The 19,121-nt window shown below is 35.2% G+C and overlaps 1 protein-coding gene across 2 annotated transcripts; it reads right to left on the reverse strand.

The window, feature by feature from the left end:
• Positions 1 to 10,350: 10,350 nt before the first annotated feature.
• Positions 10,351 to 18,680, reverse strand: LOC129257074 (procathepsin L-like). 2 transcript variants are annotated; one of them, XM_054895310.2, is made up of 7 exons: positions 18,323 to 18,680; positions 15,477 to 15,742; positions 14,871 to 15,023; positions 13,026 to 13,250; positions 12,545 to 12,710; positions 12,006 to 12,114; positions 10,351 to 11,710 (listed from the first exon to the last, which is right to left on the reverse strand). In XM_054895310.2, the coding sequence occupies exons 2-7, from the start codon at positions 15,723 to 15,725 to the stop codon at positions 11,611 to 11,613; spliced, it is 1,002 nt and encodes a 333-aa protein (XP_054751285.2). In that variant the 5' UTR covers positions 15,726 to 15,742; positions 18,323 to 18,680; the 3' UTR covers positions 10,351 to 11,610. The 2 variants fall into 2 exon arrangements, with proteins under 2 accessions (XP_054751285.2, XP_063953390.1); XM_064097320.1 differs by having other exon boundaries at positions 18,217 to 18,367.
• Between the last annotated feature and the right edge of the window lie 441 nt (positions 18,681 to 19,121).

A 19,121-nucleotide genomic window follows, 5' to 3' on the forward strand; every position in this document is an offset into this window, starting at 1 on the left:
TTAAGCTCATATAACAGATTTTAACATCATGTGGACGAAAAAGAAAAAAAACACTCGAAATTTTAACGTGATTTCATTATGGATTGAGTCAATATCATGATTACTAAAAAATAAAAATAAAAGGAAATTAACAATGTTAATTAACAAACGTCTATTTTCATTTTTCTCAGTCACGCGGAAGGACGAAATTGAAAACAAAATAAGGAAATTGGGAAAACCATAATCTAATCGATGGTAATGGAGCGTTTGTTTTTTTTGCTCTATAAATATGCTTAAAGTGAATTATTTTTAACTCCACTTTTAAAGACTGGAATTCCCCGTCAAAATATGAACATCTTTAATAAAAATTGAATGAGAATAGATCTGAACAGTAAAAGATTCAACATGATCGTCTTTAACTTGCTCTTATATTTGAGTTGAATTACTGGCATATAATAAGCCATATATTTTGAGGGGCCAAACATGGTGAATGGAGTTATATTTCTTAGTCGCTAATATTTGTTATCCTGTTTAAACGGAAATTCGATTTTTGTGATAGCTTTAGACAATATATTTAAAAAAAAAAATCCCCTTTCTCTTGATGTCGAAACTTTTTAAAACATGACCCCCAGTCACTACACCTCTGTATATGGCAGTGAGTTGAATTCGATTACAGTGCATGTTCCACTGAAGGGGAAGATTTTTAATTTTCACTAGGTAATTGAAAAAAAATTCCAGCGTTTGACAAAGTTTTATCATTTATGATCTAAATTTAGACATTTTTGTGTGTGTCAATATAGAGAAGCGTCAGTCCTCGCGAGTTATGTTAACTTGTTCATTTTAACAGTTTTGTCAATTGTATGATTGCTTTTCTTATTCGTATTGATTTGGTGAAACAACACTGTTCTGACATTATGATTAATGTTTTTTATGAAGAAACACATTTATTTGTGAGTGTGGGTGAGTGTGTGTGTAAGTGTGTATGTACTTCGAACAACTGTTAAAAATAAATAAGAGGAAAAGTGTTATTAAAGAATTAGTCAATGAAAATGGAGAAATTATTAGGGACAAAAATAATATTTTAAAAGAAATAAAGATTTTCTATGAAAAATTATATTCTTTGAAAAATGAAAGTTGTTATAATAACAGTTTATTTTTTAACGACGTCTTAAAGTTAAGTGAACAGAACAGAAAACTATGTGAAGGTAAAATAACAAAAGAAGAATGCTTTAAGGTGTTAAAAGAAATGAAATGGAATAAGTCACCTGGAAATGACGGTTTTACCGTAGAATTTTATGATACACTTTGGCCAGTGTTAGGGGATTTGTTGGTAGAAGTATTAAACGAAACATATATAAGAGGGGAATTAACAATTTCTCAAAAACAAGGGACTATCACATTGATAGAGAAGGAAGGAAAAGATGCTTTATATATTAAAAATTACAGACCTATTACGTTATTAAATGTTGATTACAAAATATTATCTAAGGTTTTGGCAGCAAGGATCAAACAGGTTTTAAACGAAATAATTCATTATGATCAGGTGGGATACATAAAAGATAGAAATATTGGGGAAGCAGTTCGACTAATAGAAGATATATTATTTTATTCTAGACATTACTTGGAGCAAGGACAAGGATTTTTGATTGCGGTAGATTTTGAAAAAGCTTTTGACTCTATATCTCATCAATACTTATTGAAAGCACTCAATTTTTTTGGTTTTGGGGAGTCATTTTGTTCTTGGGTGAAAATACTATATAAGAATATAAGTAGTTGTGTTATGAATGGAGGGTATTCCACCGGTTACTTTAATGTAGAAAGGGGGGTCAGACAAGGTGACCCACTGTCGCCCTATTTGTTTTTGATTGCAATAGAATTACTGGCGCATGAAATAAGAAGAGACAAAATTATTAAAGGGATAAGTTTGGGGGAGCATGAAATAAGACAGGTATTGTATGCCGATGATATGACAATCTTTTTGAAAGACATGGATTCAATAAAAAGGTTGCATTATATTTTTGAAGAATTTGAAAAAGTCAGTGGCTTAAAGGTAAATATGGACAAGACACATTTTATGTACATGGGTAAGGAAAATGGAAAAACAAATGACCCTGTATATGTATTTGGAAAATACGTTAGGGAAGTTAAAATTTTAGGAGTAATATTTTCAGTTGATTTTAGATTAAAAGATGATCTGAACTATAAAGAAATATTAAGTAAAATAAAAAAGCTTTTAGGTTGGTGGAAACAACGAGACTTGACTATTATGGGAAAAATACATTTATTGAAAACATATGCATTGACAAAGATAAATTATGTTTCATCCATCCTTGTTGTCCCCTCATGGGTGTATATAGAAATCGAGAAATTATCATTTGATTTTATATGGGGAGGGAAAGATCGTATTAAAAGAAAAATTATGTATCAGAACTATAATTGTGGTGGGGTTAAAATTATAAATTTTGAAATATTAGTTAGAACGCAGCGTATAATGTGGGTAAAAAGACTTTTGTATGGAGAAAAAAATCTGGGGTGGAAGTTATTTTTTGATTATTCCCTAAGTTCAGTTGGAGGAAGGTTAATTTTTCTATGTGATTATGTAATGAAAAAGATAAAAAGTAAGTTGAATATTCCATCTTATTATTTGGAAATGCTAGATGCTTGGCAAGAGATTGATAATTTAAGGCATTTCAATGGTTCTAAAAATCCAATCATTTTCAATAATAAGAATATTTGTATTAAAAATAAGATGATATTTGATAAAGATTTATTAGAACGAGGGTTAATTAAGGTTGAACATATCATTGACAATGGACATGTTAAACCGGTCGCATACTTTTTGAATCTTGGTATGGGAAGTGATCTTTTGTTTACCATAGGTGAAATATATCATGCAATTCCAAGTGATTGGAGAAATGATTTAGGTTCGATACAGTTTTGTGAGATAGACTTAATTAATTTTAATATAAACTTGCTTCTGTTCGGGAGGGAAATTAGCTTTAAAGAGGTACCATCAAGAAAAATATATGAATATTTTATTAAAGAACTGCAAAAGTCATATGATTTACAGATAAGAGATGGAGAAAATAATTATAATTATACAGAGAAAGAAATTGGTGAATGTTTTTTTAGACCAAGAATAACATTATTAATTGGAAGACATAGGGAATTTCAATTTAAGCTTCTGCATGGGGCAATTTACACTAGAGTTAATTTGTTTAGATTTGGATTTGTTGAAGATAATCTCTGTTCGTACTGTAAACGGGAAACAGAAACATATTCACATATATTTTTGTCTTGCTTAAAGGTCAAACTGATATGGGAAACTTTGATACAGCGATTTGAATTAGATGAAATAAAGGAGTTGAAATGGCGGGATATATTTGTTGGTTTGTCAGGCAATACAAATAGAATAAAAAGTTGTAATACTATTATCTTTATGGTAAAATATATATTATTTATATTTAGAAAGGAGGGGGTATTACCAACCATTGACGATATACATAAACTTATTTTAGAATATAAGGATCAAGAAAAGAAAATAGCTATTAAAATGGGGAAATTAGGGCGGCACTTGCAAAAATGGGAAACAGTAAAATTGTGTTAAGGTTAAGTTGTAAGTCTTTATTTACTTTCAATATATGTAATGCTTCTCCCGTGAGCTTGTTGTATTCAAAATTGTTTATCGAATTGTTTTGTACTTTTAAACATGATTTATTTATGATGAGTGTGGGCAGATCTTCTGGACAGTGGTGTGTTGTGTGTGTGTGGTGTGTATGTGTGTGTGTTTGTGTGTGTGTTGGGGCGGGGAGAGGGAGGGGGAGGGGGAAGTTTTGGTCTTTAAGATTTTTTATAATAACTGATTTCATTGTTTTCTTTAAGATATATATGATTCATGATTTTATTAAGTTAGTGAAAAAAAAAAGTGAAAATATGAAATGTCAAGTATTATATGTGATTTGAAATGTTAATTTGAAATGTTATGTATTTTTTTTGTTCATGAAATCAGAATAAAAACATTATTCAAAAAAAAAAAAGTATGTATACTTAGGGAGGAAGAGAGATTTTTTTTGGAGTGCGGGAATTAATATTAAACTATATTATTATAGAATGAAATTAAATCAACAGAATAAAAGTCGATTTAACGTAGTGTATTCAAAAGAATCATATATTCTATATACTGCGCTGAATAAGAACTCTTGAACTGAGAGAGAGAGCATGTGATATAATCTATTGATGTTATAAGATCACGAGGAAGCAGTATTTGCATATCGATAAGATTTATGTCTAGAAAATAATATCATATTGTGTTGAGCTGGTGCAGGATATTGTAATAGGCCATCCCTAAAAGGACTGGGGGCCATGATGCTCCCCCTTCGACGCTTCGCACGATATTTCCGAAACGCAAAAAGGATAGCGCCGCAAAATTTCATGACTTTTTTTTTCAAGTCTCGCGCAAGTTTTGAGACCAAATTTGCGACATACGGGTATAGCATCGTGACGTCACGTGACTTTTTACCAGACAATGTCATGCCTAAAATGGCTCATTTTTATACTTTGTGTACAAAGTCTACGGAAGATGAAATTCATAAAAGGGTGATTATTTTCGTTCTAATTGGTCTGCTTAATTAATTTAGGTTTTTTTTTAGTTGTTAAATGGTCTGTAATAATTTCCATTGAAAAACAACAATGAAAAACAAAAGATGAAAAAACACAGAAATACATATGAAATTCTAAAAACAAAGAAATACATAAAGACATTTGTGGAAACCTTTAAATTAGATTACAAAGATGAGATCTGCAAAAATGAAGAAAATTTGAAGTGAAATTGTGTGTTACATAGTTTTACGCAGATAATGTTTTTCATTAGTAATTTTGCATATATTATTCATAATAAAAAATATATATTTTCGGAATTTTTTTTGTACTAGCTTGTAGTTTTTGTGGTAAAGAATGTGCGTGCCAAATTTCGGCGCGATCGCGCGAACGGCGGCCGAGATCAGAAGGGGGGCATCATGCCCCCCCCCCCGTCATCAATACATCTCAAATAGCCCAGTCCTTTTAGGGCTATACCAGTTTCATGACACACCTTCTTTCCTTTGTCTTTCTCTCTCTCTCACTCTGACCCCGTTCTCATTACGCTTTCTAAACTAGTTTACTGGAAATCGGTTCAGGAAACCAGTTTGTAAGATCGCTTTGCTAGCATGAAAATCAATTCACGTAAAGCGGTCTTGTTGCAGTGGCAATGCTCTTCGCGGTTTGACACGTTTCGCGCGAAATTCGAAACCGCAGCGTCGGCGTTCTACACACTGTGTAGATCGCTTCCCGAAGAACGGTTGTGTCCTCTCTTGCGCTAACGCTAAAACCAGTTAAACGAGGCAAAACGATCTTGAAAACTACATCGCGAGGTGTAGTCCGGGTTATAATTGAGCAAGGTGCCACACGGAAAAGGAGAAATTTTCATATAATGTTTCAAGACCATTTTTTTACGCTGAATATGAATATATGAGGTAACCAGGCTGTATCCTGAAAATTAACCCGTGAGGCCGCTTTTTTCAAAATGGCCGCCAAATTTTCAGAACATTTGAATTTTCGTACATAGATTTTGACATAAACATTCCATTGCCACAAAATTAGTGTCATATGAAAGACAAATAAATTTCTTACAATTTGATACTATTTATAGGGGATAAGTAGGTCGTTTGGCTGAGATTTTAAGTAGAAAACTGTATTTTTTGTCATTTTTTCCCAAAATTTGAAAATTTTGCAAATACATGATTTTACATAATTCTAAGAGAAACAGATCAATTACCTTGAAATGTTCCAGAAAACTTTATTTATATAATATTATCATGTGAATGAAATTCCATCTCTGTATCATTCTTCTTAGCAAATTTATAAGGTATCAAACTTGAATACTTCAATTTCAGAAATGTCGCTTTTTGTATGCATTTCCATAGACTAATATGTATAACATGTATGTATAATAATTATGTATAATATATAGTTTAAAGGAGAATGAAACCTTTGGAACAAGATAGCTTTTGTGAAAACAGAAAAATCAAAGAAACAGGTCAACGAAAGTTCGAGAAAAATCGGACAAATAATGAGAAAGTTATGAGCATTTGAATATTGCGATCACTAATGCTATGTAGATCCTTACATTGGCAACGCAACAAAGATGTGTGGTGTCACTTGTGAACAACTCTCCCCATTATTTTAGTATGTATTTCACTTAAACTGCCTCTTTTATCACATCTATCAGTAGATCATGTGTTCTTTCTATAGGAGGGTATATGTAATACAGATGTTTAAAGAATACATCGTGGATAAAGAGTTTGTATCACCATAAGAAAAAGCAAGAAGAGACATTTTGAGGGTATTTTATAGTCCATCAAAGGGAAAGTTGTTCACATGTGACATCACACATCCTTGTCGCATTGCCAATGGGCGGATCTCTATGGCATATAGTGATTGCAATATTCAAAAACTCATAACTTACTCATTATTTGTCCGAATTTTCTCAAACTTTCTTTGTTCTTATTCTTTGATTTTTCTGTTTCGACACAAGCATACTTGTTCCAAAGGTTTCATTCCCCTTTAATAAAAATTAAATGCAATTATCTCAGCTTTTTAACCACTTGGAGAGTTAAGAGTAGGCTTTTCTCTATCAGCTACATAAAAAAATGTTGGCACATCAAGGCCTGACACTCTCGTGGGGTGGGGATGTCAAAGTCACCCCCCTTCCCCTTGCCCATATCATGTTGTTGTATATTGCCTAATTGCTGGAAAAAATCACTGTTTTTTGGAGCACCCATTGAAGCAAAAACAGGTATTTCTACTATATACAGTACAGCCACTTTGATTGCTTTGAAACCACTTGGAGAGGAAAGAGTAGGCTTTGTTCTACTAGCTACATCCAAAGAAGTGGCACATCGAAGCATACACCTCTCGGGGGGGGGGGGGGGCTTTTGCTTAATATTGCCAATTTATTTGAAAATTCACAATTTTTGACCCAATATTGAGGCCAAAAAGCGTTTGTGCTTTGTTGTACACCCCATTTTATTGATTTGAAACCACTTAGAGAGGAAAGAGTAGAGTTTGTTCTACCATCTACATATAAATAAGCGCTGGCACATCGAACCCTAGCCCTCTCAGGGCTGTCTAAGTCACCCCCCCCCCCTCTATATCATGTATATTGCCGATTTATTGGATATTTCACCATTTTGGATCACCCACTGAGGCAAAAGGGCGTTCCTACTATATAGTACAGCCAATTTTATTTTCTTGTAATGACTTGGAGAAGAAAGAGTAGGCTTTGCTCTATCAGCTACATATCAAGAAGTATTGGCAAATCGAAGCCTATCTCCTTCAGGCGGCTGTAGAAGTTACCCCACTAATTTTCGGTATTTGGCTATTTGTTGAAAAGTCACCATTTTGGAGCCCACATTAAAGCAAAAAGGCGTCTCTGATATATAGTTCTGTCACTTTTATTGCCTTGAAACCACTTAGAGAGGAAAGAATAGGCTTTGCTCTATCAGCTACATAATTTTGTGCTGGCAAATAAAAGCCTTCCCCCTTCTGGGGGCTGTCGAAATCACCCCCCTCACCCCTTTGCGTTATTGCCTATTTATTGGAAATTCACCATTTCTGAGCCCCCATTGAGGTAAAAAGGCATCTCTGATATATAGTTCTGCCACTTTTATTGCCTTGAAACCAATTAAGGAGAAAAGAATATGCTTTGCTCTATAAAGAAGTGCTGGCACATTGAAGCTTACCCATGTGGGCGGCTGTCAAATCACCCCATCCCTCTTGTATTATTGCCTAATTATATGAAAATTCACAATTTTTGAGCCCCCATTGAGGCGATATGCACTTCTGCTGTATAAAACACCCAATTTCATTTTCTTGAAACCACTTGGAGAGGAAAGAGTAGGTTCCCCTCTTTCAGCTATATATAACGAATTGTTGCCATATCGAAGCCTGACCCACTTCAGGGGACTATAGATGTTACCCCACTTTTTACGATTTTTGCCAATTCATTGGAAAACTCGCCATTTTGGAGCCCCCATTGAGGCAAAAAACGTGTTTCTGGTATATACCAGTAGTAGAGCCACTTTTTTATTTGTAGCTGTTAGGGGAAAGCCTACTCTTTCTTCTCCAAGAAACGCCTTTTTGCCTAAATGGGGGCTCTAAAATGGTGAATTTTCCAATAAATAGGCAATAAAGCAAAATGGATGGGATACTTTCAACAGCCTCCCGGAGGGGGTAGGCTTTTATTTGCCAGCACTTCTTTATATGTGGCTGATAAAGCAAAACCTATTCTTTCCTCCCTAAGTGAGGCAGTAAAAGTGGCAGAACTATATATCAGAAACGCCTTTTTGCCTAAATGGGGGATTCAAAATGGTGAATTTTCAATAAATATGCTATAATGCAAAAGGGATAGGGTGATTTCAACAGCATCCCAGAAGGGGTAGACTTTTCTTTGCCAGCACTTGTTTATATGTAGCTGATACAGCAAAACCTACTCTTTCCTCTCCAAGTCATTGCAAGAAAATGAAATTGGCTGTACTATATAGTAAAAACGCACTTTTGCCTCAATGGGTGATTCAAAATGGTATAATTTCCAATAAATAGGCAATATACATGATATAGAGGGGGAGGGGTTGACTTGGACAGCCCCTGAGAGGGATAGGTTTTGATGTGCCAGCGCTTCTTAATAATATGTAGCTGATAGAGCAAAGCCTACGATTTTTTCTCTAAGTAATTGCAAGAAAATACAATTGGCTACATATAGAAACGCCCTTATGTCTCAATGGGTGACCCAAAATGGTGAAATTTCCAATAAATAGGCAATATACATGACATAGAGGAGGGGGTGACTTAGACAGCCCCTGAGAGGGCTAGGGTTCGATGTGATAGCGCTTATTGATGTAGCTGGTAGAACGAACTCTACTCTCTCAAATCAATAAAATACTGTAAGGCACAAACGCTTTTTTGCCTCAATGTTGGGTCCAAAATTGTGAATTTCCAAATAAATTGGCAATAAGCAAAAGGGGGAGGGGTGACTTCCCCAGCGCCCCCCCCCCCCGAGAGGGGTTGGCTTCGATGTACGTGCCACTTCTTTTGATGTAGCTGGTAGAACAAAGCTTACTCTTTTCCTCTCCAAGTGGTTTCAAAGTAATTAAAGTGGCTGTACTGTACAGCAGAAATGCCTTTTGCCTCAATGGTTGCTTAAAAAATAGTGATTTTCCAATAAATAGGCAATATACAACAACATGATATAGCCAAGGGGGGGGGGGGGCTTCGACACCCCCACCCCATGAGAGTGTTAGGCCTCGATGTGCCAACATTTTGTTTTATGTAGCTGATAGAGAAAAGTATACTCTTAACTATCCAAGTGATTAATGAGCGGAGATAATTGCATTTAATTTTTAACTATACATTATACATATTATACATGTTATACGTATTAGTCTATGGAAATGCATGCAAAAAGCGACATTTCTGAAATTGAAGTATTCAAGTTTGATACCTTTTTAAATTTGCGAAGAAGAATGATACAGAGTTGGAATGATAATAGTATATCAATAAAGTTTTCTGGAACATTTCAAGGTAATTGATCGATTTTTCTTAGAATTATGTAAAATCATGTATTTGCAAAATTTTCAATTTTTGGGAAAAAATGACAAAAAATACAGTTTTCTACTTAAAATCTCAGCCAAACGACCTACTTATCCCCTATAAATAGTACCAAATTGTGGGAAATTTATTTTGTCTTTCATATGACACTAATTTTGTGGCAATGGAATGTCTATGTCAAAATCTGTGTACGAAAATTCAAATGTTCTGAAAATTTGGCGGCCATTTTGAAAAAAGCGGCCTCACGGGTTAATTTTCAAGATACAGCCTGGTTACCTCATATATTCATATTCAGCGTAAAAAACTGGTCTAGAGGCACTATATGAAAATGTCTCCTTTTCCTTGTGGCACCTTGCTCAATTATAACCCGGACTAGTGGTTTTATGAACCGGTTTGGAAGATCGCTGCGACCGTTCTCATCACACGTTTCAACGTTTAAAACCTATATAGTTTTAGGAAGATAGTGAGAACGGTGTCTCTCTCCCCCTCTCTTTCTTTGTCTAGCTCTCTCTTTCCTTTTCTCCTACTTTCTCTATGCACTTTTCCCTCGATTTAAATTATAAATCTGCATACTGTATACGTACACCACTCATACTTTCCAATAATACATGATTTCCTTCCCCCTCTCTCTCATCTCGTACACCCATACTAAACTCCCTTATCACCAACTTTTCCTAAATCTCCTCGTCTCTCGTTTCAAAACTTCTTAAAGAAATTAATACTTGAAAGTTTTATGCAAAATTATTCTTTAATTTCAGAAAAACTAACAGCGTACAAAAATATAATCAGAGGATATAGTACTTTTATTAAATGCGAGAGATTATTTAAATTATGAAATTAATATACTTTTCATCGGTTTTTTTATGTACACACAATCATATCACATATTGATCTTGGACGGGGCTCATAGTCCAAACAATGTAATATTGGGTCCTCTCCATGTTGGACCGTAATCTCTTTTCTGTAAATAAATTACTAAAAACATAGTTCCATGATCGAAAAAATGGTTTCATTATCATCAAGTACTGGAAAATTTCCTTTGCGTAAAAACACATTGATACCATTTAAAGGTCAAGTCCACCTCAGAAAAATGTTGATTTGAATCAATAGAGAAAAATCAGATAAGCACAATGCTAAAAATTTATTCAAAATCGGATGTAAAATAAGAAAGTTATGACATTTCAAAGTTTCGCTTATTTTCAACAAAATAGTTATATGAACGAGCCAGTGACATCCAAATTAGAGAGACGATGATGTCACTCACTCACTATTTCTTTTGTTTTTTATTGTTTGAATAATACTTCAATTTTTACGAATTTGACGATTAGGACCTCATTGCCTGAACCACAAAATGTTAAAATAATGGAATTCTACGTGTTCAGGGAGGAATGAAACTTCATTTCACATGACAATGACGAGAAAATCAAAATATTTCATTTAATAAAATACAAAAGAAATAGTGAGTGAGTGATGTCATCGGTTCCCTCATTTGCATACCGACCGGGATGCGCATATAACTGTTTTGTGAAATGAAGCGAAACTTAAAAATGTCATAACTTTCTTATTTTACATCCGATTTTGATGAAATTTTTAGTGTTATGCTCGTTGAATTTTTATCTTTTTATTCAAATCAAGTTTTTGTTGGGGTGGACTTGTCCTTTAAGAATTTTGAACATTATGTTCCACCTAGAACAAAATCAAGATAATTGATCATGGATGTCATGATATTTCTTTCACAGTGGCAAAGCTACATTGAGGACGACACTATAGTTTGATATCATATTAAGAAATGAAAGCCAATCGAAATAGAGTGGAGGAGATAGACAGAGTGAGAATGGAAGAGTGACACTGGAAGTGTTAAGAGTGGAGTGAGAATAAAGAAAATGGTAGCATAGTGTGAATACGCATTTTTTCAGTATTTTTTTCTCACCCCCCTCCGGCCCCAAACACACGGTACCATTTGCATATTTATATTTAGGCAGTTAATGTTTAAACCAATGGGTAGGTGGCGTTTGTAGCAATACCGCACTGGTTATCTTGATTACGTGACATCCAGATGTATCCTTCTTGACCCCATGTCGTTCCCCAGCTGGAGGGGGAGGGAGAGAGAGAGAGAGAGAGAGGGGGAGATAGAGGGGAAGGGGGGGGGGGTGAGGGGGAGAAAGAGAGTGAGCGGATATAAAGAGAATGAGAAAGAAAAAGATGGGAGGAAATAAGAAAAAATATGAATTATTTAAATAATCTAAGAAAACGAATTATGTAGTTTAGAGCTAGTCTGTGCTTCTTTTTATAAATGTTTTTGAAACTATATTTGTTTTGAAAGGGAATTCTGCGCGATTTCTTAATTTAAATATTGGAAAACATAACACTAAGTATGCCCATACCTGTTTTTCACGATGTAGTAATCTTGGTTGTTCTCTGTGACATCATATCCCACAGCTGTAACACAGTGGTCCAATAAGGTTGAGGAGCAGTCAGGCTCGTTGTACACACCTGATTTTTTTTTCGGAAAACACAGAAAAGATGTAAGGATTTGATTTAAACCACGCATTCTCTATTTTGGCCTTTCTCAATAATTATTATGGGGATGCAATATCGTCTCTTGGCGTTGTGGTTCTGGGAATTATAGTGTCACTCTCTTCCACACAGGAACCCTTATGAACACAATGAATTCGCGATCGAGAAACAAACAGAAGTTCATTATCAAAATTATCAGGTTGGTCTAAATAGAATGTTTGAAAAGAAAAAGGCAGAAAGAGAAGAAAGATGATAGAAGATTCCTTGAGACTCATCGTGCGGTATGCCTGCTATCCGAATCTGATGAATTCCTCTTTCCGCCGTGTGTTTTTGAAAGCTCCAAAATGGCGCCTCGGTCTTAAAGTATATGGGCGTCGCCACGTTACACTACACCTGTTATTCTTACCTGACTCGTAAAGCTGGAAGGATGGCTGGCTGGCATCAATACATACAGAGATTGGACCGACCTGGGCAAGAGCCTTCTCTAGTGATTTCTCACTTTCAGCCTCGATTTCAGAGAAACCAGTTATGGTCGCACCAATGTCCGATGTTCGGAAGTGGCAAGTTTCATCCTAATATCAAAACATTAAAAATTATAAGTTAACATTTAACATCAAAAGTGTTTAAACAACTCAATGTGATTCACTACTTCGTGGTGTTTTTTTTTATGAAACCGAGATAAAATTCACGAGGAAACGCATTTTGATTCTGTTCGAAATAGAGACAAGATTGAAATGCGGAATTGAATGTACCGGTTACCCGGTCATAAAAGGTTCGTTTCATCACATTTCGGCTAATACTGATTTATCATTGATTAGGAATTTTGTTTGAAATTTTGTTATGTTACGGGCTCGGGGGGGGGGGGAGGGGGCAGGGTTGCAACACACCTGTCCTACGTAAGGATATCCAGTTTCTGTGTCGATTCCTCCATTACTCTTGATGTATCCATCTGCCCAGGCTGGCCAACCACCTTCACAACCGTCGTTACCTTCAGCACCAGAGCAATCCACCAGGTTCTGTTCGCTCAAGCTCACCAGTTTACCAGTCTGAGCGAAATGTTGGCCTTCCAAGGCACCCACGGTACTGAAGGCCCAACAGGATCCACATGCACCCTGCAGAAAATTAAAAAATAAATGATTATCCTAACTGAGAAAAGGGGTCTTGTCTATCAGTCTATAGTTGAATATGTTAAATAATTTTCTTCGAAATTGTCACAAATATTATTCTGAAAATATACAATTGAGGATTCAGTAGCTTAAATACTTCATTCCTTGGTTGAAGAGAAAGATATCAGGTCCAATATCGACCAGTGATCCATTTTAACGCCGATTTAGATTTTTAAAACGCATTTATATTTGGACCAAGACAAGGAAAATACCAAAATGTTTTTGTTTTCATAGAATAGGAATGTATGAATTATGAAATTTACATGTACTATACATTTTTTCTACCTTCTCTAAAGATATTTAAAGTAAATTTGAGAAATAACAAAAATCCGTATACAATGGTTGACCAGAAACTGCCTTTTTGTCTCGCCTGCATAGCAAAGCGAGACTATAGGCGCCGCTTTTCCGACGGCGACGGCGTCGTCAACATTGAAATCTTAACCAAGGTTAAGTTTTTGAAATGTCATCATAACTTAGAAATTATATAGACCTAGTTCATGAAACTTGGACATAAGGGTAATCAAGTATCACTGAACATCCTGCCTGAGTTTCGGGTCACATGACCAAGGTGAAAGGTCATTTAGGGTCAATGAACTTAGACCATATTGGGGGAATCAATATCGAAATCTTAACCAAGGTTAAGTTTTGAAATGTTGTCATAACTTCGAAAGTATATGGACCTAGTTCATAAAACGTAGACATAAGGGTAATAGTGTATGACTGAAGATCCTGCCTGAGTTTCAGGTCACATGATTAAGGTCAAAGGTCACTTACGTTCAACGAACTTTGGCCATGTTAGGGTTATTTGAGGAATTGTCATCATAACTTTGACATTTTATGGATCTAGTTCATGAAACGTGGACATAAGAGCAATCAAGTATCCTCGAACATCCTGTGCGAATTTCAGGTTACATGACCTAGGTCAAAGGTCATTTAGGATCAACAAACTTTGGTAATGTTGGGGGTATTTGTGGAATTGTCATCATAACTTAAAAAATCTATGGATCTAGTTCATGAAACTTGGACATAAGAGCAGCAGTGTATCCCTGAATACCCTGTATGCATTTCAGGAACATGGCCAAGATCAAAGGTCATTTAAAGGTCAATGAACTCTGGCCGTGTTGGGAGTATGTGTTGAATTGGCATCATAACTAAGGAAGTTTATGGATCTAGCTCATGAAACATCGACATAAGGATAATCAAGTATGAATGATTGTTTTGCACATGCCTTGGGTCACATGATCCTGGTTAAAGGTCATTTTGGGTCAATGGGCATAATATTTTATTATCATATTAGTGTTTTCTTCTGTGAATAATATTCATTAGCTATTTTCAAAGAAAGCACTGCTTGCTGCTATATCGCATTGCGTAATGCAGGCGAGACTGCCAGAGGCGTTCCACTTGTTTAGTTTACAGGTTACTTTGACATGTTTGAGGATCACAATTGATAGCATGTAGATAACCTTTCATCACATTATTTTTTTTAAATCTAATATCTGCACGAATTTTATAGATAATATTCGACATGGCATTCATTTATATAAGTTCAAGTAGGTTGTACTTTACCTGATCCTTAATTGGCGTGACGTATCCCTTTGTTCTCCAATCTACAGACTTAGGAAGCTTAAGGAACTCCGAGGGGAGAAAGGTAGATCCATGAACAGATGGCCTATTTGATAACCTCTTCATGGTCCTCGTCGCTACAAATTCTGCACTTGTCTGAATTAAAAGATCAGGAATTATACGTTCTAATAGCTTGATCATTTACTTTAAGAATTTTTATTTGAATGCAAAGTTGGGATCTTGTAGATTATATTAATCCTCTGTAAATTCATAAATAGAACTATTATCAACTTTGGGGAAATAAGTGGTATTGGTGCCAAATGACACTCATATCATTTCTTTGTTTATCTCTAATTGATTTTGTTTTATTTAATTTAGCTATAAATTTGGTGAACTGTGTATTAGCTTCTTTCTCTTTTATTTCATGGATGGAGGTCGTTTAGTTACTGAATCAGTATTTTACTCTAAATCTAGGACTGTTTATTCCTATATGGATAATACAAAAGTTATGCCTGTGAATACATTCATCAGGTATGATGATCGCGTTTGACCGCGTTTTCAGTCAAATCCTTTGGTCGTCGCCCAGATAACAAAATGTATATTATTTACCATGTCGCCAAACTCGTTCATGCCAAGACGGTATGTCTTTTCTCCCAAGCTGTGCAAAATGTTATGCTTCTCGATGATCCTAAGATTATCCTCCCAGATCTTTCGCCTGTTATTTTCCTCTTCTACGCCTCCGTACATCTTGCCATTCTTCGACTTCCATTCACTCCATACTTCATCCAGGTCACGTGATGGAACTCTGGCACCAAGGGCGCCAACCGCACAGAGTAACAAGATAACGAGATACTTCATGGTCTTTTGATATAAGGCTGCGGAGAGTGGAAATTATTAAATGTCCCTTTATTAAAAAAAAATATATTACATAAACTATGAACAAAAGGTGATAGGCCTACTTCCAAACTATGTTGGAAGCTGTATACTGACTACGAATAATATGAAGATTTTGTTGTTGTTGGTGGTGGTGGTGGTGATGATGATGACGACGATGGTGATGATAATGGTGATGATGATGGTGATGCTGACGATGGTGATGACAAATTGTTTTTGTTTACTGATAAACTTGATGCCAAAAGCAGGGTTTTTTATGAAGGCTATGGTATCATTTCAAGTGTATCTCATATAGTTTCGAATTAAAATTCATAGTATTATAACATCTAACAAAACAACCACATACAAAATTAGTCTTCCTTATATAACCAAACGATCCATACCACTCACCCATGGACACCCGTTTATTGGTACTTTTCTACCAAGTCACCCTGAGAGCAGCCACAATGCGTAGTCTTTGCCAGATCAGACGTATCGCTTGCGTTCAGCTTAACAGCAAAGACAATAACTGCAGCCCCCGCCTATAGTTTTTCGCCAGGTTCGTATAAGGTTGCAAGAAACTTAAAGTTCTTAATTATATAGATCGTCTTGTCACAAACAGCTCTTCTTTTCGCAGAGAAATTCTGGACAATGTCATGCTCCTCCACAATTTTTTTTTAATACTCGCTCATAATTCCTGTACGAATCTAATTTTTCGAAAATAAGTTGCTAGCACTTGTAATTCAGCCTTTGCAAACATTTTTTTATACGACAGCGTGACCATACATGCTTCATAATCAGCCCATTCAGAAGAATATGCGTCGAATATCTGTTCAAAATATTTAATAAATACACTCTGATGTCGCAAATAATTTTTTTAAAGATTTTTTTTTGTGATGTCCATTTGTCAACAAGTTGGCGAATTTTGACATCTCTTCAGTCGCAACAATTTGTTTTTAGAGAGAGACCGTTATTATCTATAATATATACGCTCTTATAATAAATATGAGCAAAAAATGCCAAACTTTTTTGCTGGGCAACACACTCTCCACACAACTATTGGTTAAAATGTGCCTAAATTGGGTAATAAAAACTAATAATTGGGTAATAAATTTGCTCAATTGGATGATAATTGCCCAGAATATATATTGTTACCAACACGACCAACATACATTACCCAACACAGTGGATAGTATTTTAAGTGTGTACTATTGTATATACCGATCAAATTTAAATAGGGTGCCTGAAACTGTAATAAATATTCATCAGTGGTCTTGGTTTCTTAATATTGATATTGATGAAAAGTACTTTGTCAACACATTTGAAGTTTTAAATGTCTATTCAGAAAGTGATTGAACTACTAGTGTGGGTTTGTGTTTGTAAACTACCATTGTGCTGTCATCATCACTGAACGATTAGATTCTAAGGTCAAATAACAAGTGGTGAGAGGAGGGTGGTTGTATAAATCTGATATCTCTGAACGGTACAGCCTACAACATGGGATATAGAGCGAATGAAGTAAATTTCCCCTCAAACAGTTCCTGTTAGGAAATAGTATATCGACGGTTCTCCTCCAACTCCGGAGACTGACTGGACTTTGAACCTTGAAAAATAACATGCAAACATGCTATTCACTTATTTCATTTTGTTGAAAATCACTCGAATAACGATCAGCCCCCCCCCCTCCCGTTCTATCTTTCCATCCCACAATCTCTAACTATGCTTGCGAGTTCTTTGATATTACAATTTGTAAGTTTTTTTCCTGGAAAATATACAATGCAAAAATGATTATAATAGGCCTCCATCATATAACACTATAGAACGATATGTGGTAAGTGATTTCACTTTCAATTTTATTTAAGCCTCTTATAATCTTTCTTTCAGAACAATTTCAGTCATTTAGCATCCTTACTTTGGATATTTAATGATCAGAATTTTAAAAAGATGATTACAATAATCTAAAAAAGGATAAGGAGACAGTCATGAGAAAGCAGGGCTTATGAAGTGTAAGGTACATTTGCATTATCATACAGAGCTATGCATAGACCTATACCATAATATGATGTAGTACAATTTCACCGGAACGACTTTGTTATACTATACTATACATATACTGCTCATGAAAAGCAATCCCATTCAAATAAGATGAAATTAAATGGAAAGTACAATCATTTAGGGCCTATTTAGAAGGTTTCAAAGTAAATGAATAAGCAATATAAATTTATACATCTAGCTGTAATCAACATTACATTGACAAAATAAAGCTTTTTGAAATAATAGATATAAAGTTATGGACGAATGAATGAAGGCAAATGTAAATCTAAAGAAAGAAATTAAAGGTTTCTGAATGTTCAGTATAAAAAAGGTTCGGAGTGATGGAATCCCGTAGAATAAGATGTTAAAATATAAACCGGTAAGCAATTCTACAACAACAACAATGTAATATTCGAACAGAAATATTATATTCACTACTTACCCATGCTCCCGTTCGAATTTTGGCTGAATAATTTTTGATGCATTCATTGCATTGTATTTTAATATCTACGTACAAAATACATGTTGACGATCAGGCTTTGACTTACCTCGTGTGTGAAGCTGAATAGGGGAGGAGTATGCAGAAGCAAAGTGATCAGTAGTGTTTGTGACGTCTATTTATATAAATAAAAACATTTCGCGCTCTCTCTAGCTGTCTTGTCTCTCACACACACTCTCTCTCTTTCCTTCTGTGTCACATGTCTAACCACTATCACGTGAATCCGGGATGTACCACGTGATTCAAGATTTATTTATTTATGGGAGACATATGGGAGACAATGAAGAAGCAGAGAGTGAGGGCAATGGCGGATCCAGCTTTCGTCATGGGGCGGGGGCGGGGGTAAAACTGTTTATATTCCGAAAGCCTGCTCAGGTATACAGCACTAAAGAAAGAATAAAGTAAACGAGCGCATATCGCGAGCTGAATTCTTTTTGGCGATTTGGACCTAAAGGCTATAAGGAAGTACGGGACGTTCGACAGCTTACCCAATATTGGGTAAAATTGGAATATGATTATATGCTTCCTGGGTAAAGTGATACCAGATACTTTGTACATTTTACGCAATGTTGGGTTGAAATGTAGCCTTTAAACTTGCATTTTACCCAATATGAGGGGAAAAATTACGCAGCAAACATGCTTGTTCCCCTTTTTACCCAATATTGAGTACATTTTTACTCAATCTTTTTTTGGGAGAGTGTAAGCACTTTTTATAATCTTGAACAGGATGTAATCAAATAAAACAATTATTGATGCGAAGCGCGAGCAGAAAATATTTGATATTCCGACCTGAAAAACTGAACAGCTTAAGCACGTACTTAAATCAATTATTTTTGCGATTTAGACAA

The sequence above is a fragment of the Lytechinus pictus genome, chromosome 3 (genome assembly GCF_037042905.1).
Source record: "Lytechinus pictus isolate F3 Inbred chromosome 3, Lp3.0, whole genome shotgun sequence".
Taxonomy (NCBI): domain Eukaryota; kingdom Metazoa; phylum Echinodermata; class Echinoidea; order Temnopleuroida; family Toxopneustidae; genus Lytechinus; species Lytechinus pictus.